This window comes from Oratosquilla oratoria, chromosome 41 (assembly GCF_046742065.1).
Source record: "Oratosquilla oratoria isolate Oo_2021 chromosome 41, ASM4674206v1, whole genome shotgun sequence".
Taxonomy (NCBI): domain Eukaryota; kingdom Metazoa; phylum Arthropoda; class Malacostraca; order Stomatopoda; family Squillidae; genus Oratosquilla; species Oratosquilla oratoria.
Window position 1 is genome coordinate 29,889,697 of NC_134817.1, and position 10,000 is coordinate 29,899,696.

Sequence of the window (10,000 nt, forward strand, 5' to 3'; positions counted from 1 at the left end):
TACCAATAACAACAATGGGTACTTACCTAGCCCCAAACTGTTTGATGCACTCAAAGCTACTCTGTAAACCTTCGGTTTCTTGAACACTTTGCGATAAAAAACTAAATACTGTTCCATTGTTACGACCTGGGATCTGGATCTTCTGCAAAGACAAAATAGACTAAATTAGTATTTTTGTTTTCTTCTAAATTATACACAGTTACCTAAATTCTGAGGCGTGTCATACAAAACAGCCTTACCCCTTTCATTCCAGTCATACATCTCTTCCAGTCCTTCCTTATCCATATGAAAACTCTACTTTATTGAACAAAATATTTAATCAATACATCTTTAAAAAATACATAAATAAATAAATATATAAAAATAAATCAATACATACATTTATGAAAATGGAAGGGAGAGGAAGATTGAAGAGTAATATTATCATAATAAATCTTCCTTTCTGGCTTTCAAGATTAAATATAATGTAATATCTACTTTCTTAAATCCATCTAATAATACAATAAGAGAACAATCTATATAATATTCCTAACAATTAAAGTAATTACTCTACATGTTAGTTCATTAAAGCTAATGGATAAAGTGCCGATGTGAATTTGAAATTGTAAAAAAAACGTGAAGATAACTAAGCTCTGTATTTAATCTATAATGGCTACATGACATCCCAATTTGCTCTTCATATACTTTCTAAATGAATGAAGCACAATAAAAATTCCCCTGAATCAATGTAAGTACTTTATTTTTCTAATAATTTTATTTTCTATGTTTTATATATTCTATTCATTTCATGTTTTATATATTTTAGCACACCAGTGCTACATATTCCAGACTGGGGCAGATCACTTTCAATAGTTTGCCCATCATGTCCTCATCTACAGTATATATTTTGTCTTTCCTGTTATATTACCGTGGTTTCCAATGACACATCACTCCTGAAAAAAAATCCTAAATAATTTTCTTCCTTTTCTTTTGTGATAATTTTGCATCTCATTTCATAGCTCCCTGGCAGTCTGTTTTTGTCTTTGGCTCATTTCCAAAGCTTTGGCATTCCTTTGCATTGAATTTCATCTCCCATTTATACCTCATTTCATAAACCTTATCTACTTCCTACATGCTTGCTGGCCGAGAGGGTTCGAGCGTCGCTACTTGCGGTGGAGATCGTAAAGGGAGTTCGAACACAGCAAGTTGGACCAAGGGCATGGTTCATATCACTGATATATAATAGCAACATTACTGTGTATGTGTGTTTCACTATCGTTTTGGATCGTGTCTTTGGTGATCGATGACTATTCCCCTCCTGAATGCGAGTTTGGAACTTATACAAGGCCTGATCTATGGGCAATGCTGTATTTACCTAGTTGTACCTAGTTGTATTATACGGGAAGGGGAGCTATGCTCGTAGTGACCCGTCTTTGTATCTCTCAGCATCTAGTTTGTTCTTAAATTCTTGTACGGTTTTTGCACATACTATTGTTTCATCCAATTTGTTCCTGACATCAACCACTCTGTGGAAAACAATTTTTTTCAGATCTCTCCTACAACTATCCTTTTTGAGTTTCTTTTCATGTCCTCTTGTTTTTCTTTTATCCCACTTTAACAAGTCTTCTCTGTCAAGGACGTCCATGCCTTTCATGATTCTGTAAATGGCCAGTAGATCTCCTCTTTCTTTTCTTTGTTCCAGGGTTGGTAGTTCCAGTTTAGACAATCTTTGTTTGTGTGTCAATTTTGAAAGTGTTGGTGCCATTTTTGCCGTTGCTCTTTGGATTCTTTCCATTTTTTTTATATTTTTTTTATGCTGGGTGTCCATAGTGTCGCAGCATACTCCAAACTTGGTATTACCAGTGTGACTATTTTGTGTGTGTGTGGGGGGGGGGGGAGTGTGTGTGTGCGCGCGCGCTCGCTCGCGTGTGCAAGGTCAAAGACTCGCACATCCACCTATATAAGCTATGAGATTCGTATGGTTAACTGCTGTCGATCACGAGTGCAGCACGTATTCCATGATCATGGTATCACTCACACACACACACGCAAATTACCTAAATGCTCCCAATAATCCTTGACATTTCCTTGAAAAGCTATCAAAACCATGTTATCTCACTAAACGTCCTTCGAGACATTGGTCTGATGTGTAGCAACCGATATTCAGAGCCCCAAGTAAACACGACGAAATAACATGAAACCAAAAGTACGTAGACAGTCTTAATCCCCCTTAAAAGGAGGTGGCAGATTCAACACGAACTTTGTCCTGACTCTACGTGGAAGAAAATGCAAGTCGGGAGCGCATATTCGGGGTGTGCTAGGTGTGCGCCGCACAACTTCAGCCAGAGAAAAATGCACGAGTTATCAATAAATTCAGCATTAAGTGGGAAACGACCCTTTTTCTTATTGTTTTTGGTCCTGTCATAATATTTTGTCCTCTATGTGTTCTGTAGAAGCACTGCACACCCAATGATCAATTGTATCATTGTGTGGAATAGCGCGTGCGGTGGGGTGTGAAGGGAGAATGTTGAAAATATAGGCTTCAAGTGTGCGGATCGACAAACGCACACTGCTCGAGTTCGTTCTTGCTAATGAAATTTTATGTTGGCTACAAGGTATGAAGTGTTTTCCCATTCATTATAGGGGCATAATTAAGACTTGTAGGAATCTTTAATAGTGTTTATTATGAAACAAAATGTTATTAAGTCGCTCAATCAGAAATAAAGATTGAGTACAACGCAACTGACGAATAAAATAAACGGAACTCCGACATTGAGTCACCAACCAAGTTTGACTGAAACCAGTGTTGCTTAGTATGGTTAAGACTAATTCAGACTATCAGAATGCTTCTTTGAAACCAAAAACGAAGTCCATTTTTTTTACCATGAATTCCACCAATTCATCGTAAAATAATCTGGTTTCAAAGAAACATTCAGGTTGGCTGAATTAATCTTATCCATACCAGGAAACACAGCTTCAGCAGAGCGCTCATTTTCTGTCCTAAAGAGAATAAAAAAATGCTACCGTGGAGCACAAAGTCAACAGAGGCAGAGTGGCCTCAGTTTGTTCTACATTGAAAAGAACTTGCTGACTCAGTTAAACAGAGAGGCTCGTCCTATGATGAAGTCATATACAAGTTTCAACTTTATATCCCAAAGACGAAAAATATATTTTAATTATAAGTAATTTTGGTAAACTAATCAAAATTTATCAATTTAATTATTCTAAGTTTACACATAATTTGCTTTATTTTCCAACAATATAAATATAACATTTGAACTGCGCGCACACAATTATATATATATATATATATACACACACACAATGGTAGCTATATACAGTATGTTAAGGACAAAATCACTGATTAGCACACTCAGTACGTCCCTGCCAAAAGTGTGTGTGTGTGTTGGGGGGGGGGGTGCCTTTCACGATACATTGAAGGGGTGCCTTTCACGATACACTGGAAATGGAAACAACATTATTTCGGTTATCTCCAGTGGTCGTTGTCTTTGAGTGCGTACGCGAAAGTAGCGACTCTCGTCTTGCGTTCCTAAAAGTAGCAATGGCGCGGTGCGTTCGATCTTTAGCCATTAGCTGTCACCATCACTTAATTGGCCTCTTAGAGGTGTTCAGGTGGACCAAACGCTTTAACAAGGGTGACGCAAACTTACAAGGTCATCATATTAAGGGAACAGGGTAGGATTCGCAGTAATGGATTTAAATTGGCCAAATTTATATCTAACAGGAAAAAGGCAAGAACTGGTTTACTAACAGTGTGGTCAATGAATGGAATATATTTAGTAACCATGTTGTGAGCGCCGAAACTATAGGTTGTTTTAAGAAACGGTTAGACAACTTTATGGATGGGGATGACAGGTGGTAATGGACATGGAACTGCCTAGTGTAAGCCTTATGTTCTCTTGCAGTTTCCTTCATTCTTACGTTCAAAGTGATGTCACTATGGATAGAAACGTTGTTTAATGATGAAATAAAACATAACTAATTTCTACGGCTACCTTATCTTTCCTGTACCACTGATATGGCAACACTTCTGTGCGACAGTCCTCAAGGATAGAAGCGGCGGTTATCATCTGCATGATCACTCGCCGTGCAAATCAGTACTTATACATGTCTTGTGAATTTTACCACTTATTTATCTCTATTCTGATTGTCGCACACTACTTCATTCATCTCTAACGCATCATTTTGGTAAGAAAGTAAGAGTTAGATAATCTCGAAGAATTATAACTTTATAGTTATAATAATTTTATGTTCATGTTCAACATGCTTGCGTAGGTATAGTCGTACCTAGAAGTTCCACCCCAGCAGCCATCTCAGTGGCGAACTTCTCTCCACTCTCAATCAATCCATCAATCAACCAATCAACCATTCTGGTGATCCACTACAAAGCTTCTCCCAAGGTCCTCTACGCTAAGTCCCATGCCGGTTTGCCAAATGCGTAAAATTGGCAACGTTTCCGCGTGGTTATCCTGATGTGGCATATAAACAGCCTTAGTGTGTCTCCGGAAGAGTATAGTTATGTGCGCCAAGGTCATTTTTAAAGTTTGCACTATAATCTGTTCATTTCGGAATGACACGAGAACAGCCGTGCGATGTTGCCACATCATTCGTGCTACGCGTAGCGATGGTGCACGCAGAGATCCGGCCAACTGTACCATGACCTAGACGTCTACAGGTTCCTGGAATTAAACAACAGTAATACTCGGACAATTTTAATCCTCAGGGCCCCTTTAAGAGGACTGTTTCTGCTGACCCTAAGAGTCGCTTTATAAGGATAAATTATACATAAAGGAATGTCCCATTGCATTTTATTAAATAAAATGAATTCCAGTATCATTACATGATTTCTGTATAACGAGACTTCGCCAGTCTGCCCACCTCTTTACATATCCGACCCGTCCAAGAAAGAAAAAAGAAAAAGAAAAAAAATGAGGAAGAAAAAAGTACAATAGGAGAGTGGCGAGAGAATGAATACACATTTCTCATACTGAATGAACAAGAATATGAAAAAAGAAGACAAAGAAAAAGTAGAAAGATGAAGACGACGAAGAATCAGAAGAGGAAGAAAAAACATAGAAAGGGGTCAGTTTTTATCTGTGAACAAATGACAAGGAAAATCGGACTGATAAACACGTTCCTCATTTTTTCCTCGCTTTAAGCATCCATGCACTGTCCAATCATCATCCTTCTGCATAGCAACTACTGTCTTAAAAAAAAGTGTTCAAGAGATACATCATCAAAAAGAAAAGCCCCAAGTATCTAATTTGACAAAATTAAGTTCGTTTGTTCGTCTTTTTTGGGGTTGTGTATTTTAATTATATTTTCCGTTTTTTTTTTTCAAATAACTAAACATCCGAAGAAGTATTACTTCCCTGGTTAATACATGTTGGGCTCGACGTAGCGGACACGCGCACAAATAGATAAATAAATAAATAAATAAATAAATAAATAAAATAAAATGAAACTTGTCAAATGACAATACCGAGCTATCTTGCGCCCGACATGCACGTCCGTCGATAATCACTGGACCCAAGGTTGAAAATACCTTAATTGATGCTTATATCGCCGACTTTATGGACAATGGATAGATTCGAGGGCACGTTTTCATTTTTTTCTGGTGTGTGTGTGTGTGTGTGTGTGTGTGTGTGTGTGTGTGTGTGTGTGTGTGTGTGTGTGTGTGTGTGTGTGTGTGTGTGTGTGTGTGTGTGTGTGTGTGATTCACCATGGTCTTGGATCACGTGTTGGACTCGTGATCGACAGCTATTTCCCTCCCGCACGAGAGCTCATATATGACCGACCTGTAGGTAGTGCTGTGACCTGACAAGCACACACCAGCCCAACTCCCCGCCCACAAGTTGGAGTAACGACTCGCAGCGCAGCGATACTGATATAATTTCAGCCCTGGGCGGAATCTGAACCTGGACCGCCGTAGTGGCAGTCGGGAGCTCTACCAACTGCGCCATTGTGTGTGTGTGTGTGTATTTACCTAGTTGTATTATACGGGAAGGGGAGCTATGCTCGTGGTGACACTTTTTTTATCTCGCAAGATCAAGTTTGTTCTTAAATTCTTGTATTGTGTTTGCACACACTATTTCTTCATCCAATTTGGTCCATATCTATCACTCTGTGTGGGAAGCTGTTCTTTTTCAGGTCTCTTCTGTAGTTATCCTTTTTGAGTTTCACTGCATGTCCTCTGTCCCACTTTAACAAGTCCTCTCTATCAAGGCATTCTTTTCCTCTCATAATTCTGTAGATGGTTAGTAGGTCCCCTCGTTCTCTTCTTTGTTCCAGGGTTGGCAATTCCAGTTCGACCAGTCTTTGTTCATATGTCAGGTTTGCAAGTGTTGGGACCAACTTTGTCGTTGCTCTTTGTATTCTTTCTAATTTTCTTGTATTCTTTATTTTTTTTGTACTGGGTGACCATATCAGCGCTGCATATTCCAGTTTTGGCCTTATCAGTGTTTGTAATATTTTCTTGATAATTTCCTCTGTGTGTGTGTGTGTGTGTGTGTGTGTGTGTGTGTGAGAGAGAGAGAGAGAGTGTGTGTGTGTTTTTGAAGGTCCCCTGTCACCATCCTTAGTCAAGTATGTATTGATATGGTCACATTAGCCAAGGGAATCTATCTCAGGCATCCCCACAGGCACCTGAATTTTGTCCCATCGAATGTCGAAGCTCCCCGGGGGCAAGAAATATCAGAAGAAAAGCATTTGTTATTCTCAGCACATGTGTGTTTCCATATTCACAACTGTGCTTTCATTGTGAAAATTTCTGGTTTGAAATGACACCTTCAGGCCAAGTTGATGTATTATATTTTATTAGACTTATTCATGGTACATCCTTAATCATCGGACTTACATTTGACCTATGAACAACAAAAACATTTTTTCAATTATCAACTTATTTACTTATATATCTATTCATTCATTCATTTATTAAGTTATTTGTTTGCTTCTGGGTTGTGCAAGGTCTTACTGAGTTTTGCGGGACGCGAAACATAAATTTATTACAGAAAATAATAATAATAATAATAATAATTATAAAAAGAAATGACGACAATCTTCAAGCCCCAGGCTGTCTTCAATGCATTTCTTTATATAAGGATTCCTGCACACCTTGCCTTTCCCGTCAATCCATGACCTCGCGCAAAAGTCATTTAACACTTAAATCTCTAAAACACACCGAGCTACAATTGCTATCTATATATCTAAGGCTTCTTCCCCCCTTATAAGGGGGGTAGCCAGCCAATGTACGCACGACAAGGAAAGTGTACAAATAAAAAAAAAGGTCATCACGGTCTTCGTTGAGACTCATCGTCAGTTTACGCTGCGTTAGTAAATGGTCCTTCTTATCCGAAAGTGACCAGCATACGTCGTGGCATGTCCTTTGGGATAATGCCCATCTCAGGGTTCGCCTACGTCGTGTCACATGGTTGTTCCCTTATGAGTAAAGGAGACACCATCAAATCTTACAATTTATAATTTTTTTTTTTATAAAAATAAACTATTAAGAAGACCTACATAGTTTATATAGAAGCAGGGCTCGCTTCTTTCGCCAGTTTTCTTTGTTGGTCTTCCCAAATAATCATATCTTTCAGATCCCCCCTCCCTCCAACGCCACACCGCTGTCAGGGTCAATGGTACTGGCATTAAAGCACAAACTCGCCACCAGGGGGGCACGGCGATCTCGACCTCCTCCTCCTCCTCCGCCTCCCCCACGAAGTTCAGACACTTGTCATTTTATTCTGGCAATCATAAACCTATTCTTTTCCGGGCGTACGTGACTCCTTTGGTTTTCCCAAGAGGGTCATACAACAGATATATTGGTAAATAACAGGGAAAGCCCCACAAAATAAGGAGAGAGAGAGAGAGAGAGAGAGAGAGAGAGAGAGAGAGAGAGAGAGAGAGAGAGAGAGAGAGAGAGAGAGAGAGAGAGAGAGAGAGAGAGGAGAGAGAGAGAGAGAGAGAGAGAGAGAGAGAGAGAGAGAGAGAGAGAGAGAGAGGGGGGGGCAGAGACTGTCCAAGTGCCATTATCAACAAATCCACAAACATCCATCAACGCCTGCAGTCACCATTTCAATTTTTGTTCTGCCTAACGAGCCTGACATTGTGTTTTATCATATTTACAGGTCAAAATGCCGTGGGAAGGGAGTAGGATACCACACGGAAAAAATACATATAGTAATTTGTACCCCCAACAAATCAGGTATATGACACGTCCATTTCCAATCCATTACCCTCAAATCACTCCTACCGAATCACCACCACCACCTCCTCCTCCACCACCGAACTCCAACACAGCACAGACCCTCACCACCCAGCGAGCCTATCTATTCCTCGCCCGATAAGGAACCGCCTATCTTTCCAAAACAACACAATGTTTACAACTCCCGATAAGACGCCATAGCCGAGCGTCACTGGTGCTGGATCTGCACACACACATTTACATCTACGTCTCTCCTGTACACCCAAATGTCCACAATCAATGAAGGCTGTATGCACTACGCCTTCTTATGTCGCAGGAATATATATATATATATATATATATATATATATATATATATATATATATATATATATTATACACACACACACACACACACTTATATTACGTTTTAAATGCAGGAGGAGTATTGTATATCAGCCACGCAGTACTATCCCCCCCCCACCAACCATCCCAACTCCCTTTCCAAGACACGTGACAATCAGCCGTCTGTCTCTGACGGCCTTGTAAGAAAAGATTCCTTGGCGAGCCTTTCAATATCATTATAACAAAATACCAACAAGTACTAGAAACACTACACAGAGTAGGCTTCCACACCAACACCAAATAAGTTTCACAATAATAGACAAATCTATAGTCTTCAATTTATATTCGATTAAAAAATAAATCAAACTATGGCTATCGTTCTACGTGGAAGAAAACGCGCTCTCACGTACCTCCCCAAATCTTTTGTTCGTGTTAACTGCACGCACACACAGACACACACACACACACACACACACACACACACACACACATACAGACACACACACACACGCACACACACACACACACACATGCACACACACACACAGATTGACCTCTGTATCTAAGCGCCCTATAATTATTGAGCCATGGATACAACACACCATGCACATGAAACTGGCCACTGATTGGCTCTGGTCCAGACGCAAGCGACCAATGAGTTGAGCGACGAAGAGGTCAGATAGACGACAATTGAAGAAAATTAGGACGAAAGCGATTCTTCCATCACGTGCCCATCATCATTATATACATATATATAGTGTAAACATCAGGTTTTGTCAGACCACACAAACTGACAAAAAGAATGGATATTTTCATGCTCTATATGCATCCTAAACTGACACCGAGGTGCATGAATCCAGACAAGGCGGTGTTTGGTGCACAAGGAAAATTGTCAAGTTCTGAGAATGGACGACTTGACGTCAGAATGACGTCACTGCCCCATCCCCCAAGACCCCCCTCTAACCATTCTCCCAAGTAGGAGTCGCCTTGGATATCCCAACCACGACTACCAAGTGTCTCGCTACATGCGTGGTACTCCGTCACCATTTTTCTAATATATTTTTTCTGGCTAACGCCAAAAAAATTAACTTAGTGAAGAATGATGAAACAAATTGCAAAGTTGTTTGACAACCCCTCATGTATGCCCTAAAAGATGCAGCCATTTTTACTCTTAACATCATTACTTGCATTTCTATTTATATATTCCAGCCGTGGCTATGTGATTTTATTCATCTGAAGGAAAACCATACAAAGGTAAGCACAATTTTTCAAGCCTACATTGCTGCCGCCAGGTGATTTTATTTAACCGAGAGTCTGGGGGGAAATCCCCAGATGTGTCTATCAACATTTCCAGGAAAGTGTTCTGGAAAGATCATCAAGTTCATCAAGGTTCAACCAAGTTCATCACCCTATCCCGATGTTCACCAGGGGAAGGTGAGGAACTTACGTCAGGAGGAGCCGAGTGGCTACGGC

The 10,000-nt window shown here is 39.9% G+C and overlaps 1 protein-coding gene across 1 annotated transcript in view; it reads right to left on the reverse strand.

The window, feature by feature from the left end:
* Positions 1–10,000, reverse strand: part of Su(Tpl) (Suppressor of Triplolethal) — a 279,849-nt gene that overhangs the window by 31,750 nt on the left and 238,099 nt on the right. The window contains exon 3 of the mRNA XM_076178513.1: positions 27–142. Within this exon, the coding sequence (XP_076034628.1) occupies positions 27–142 (116 nt within the window). The remainder of the gene's footprint in view (positions 1–26; positions 143–10,000) is intronic.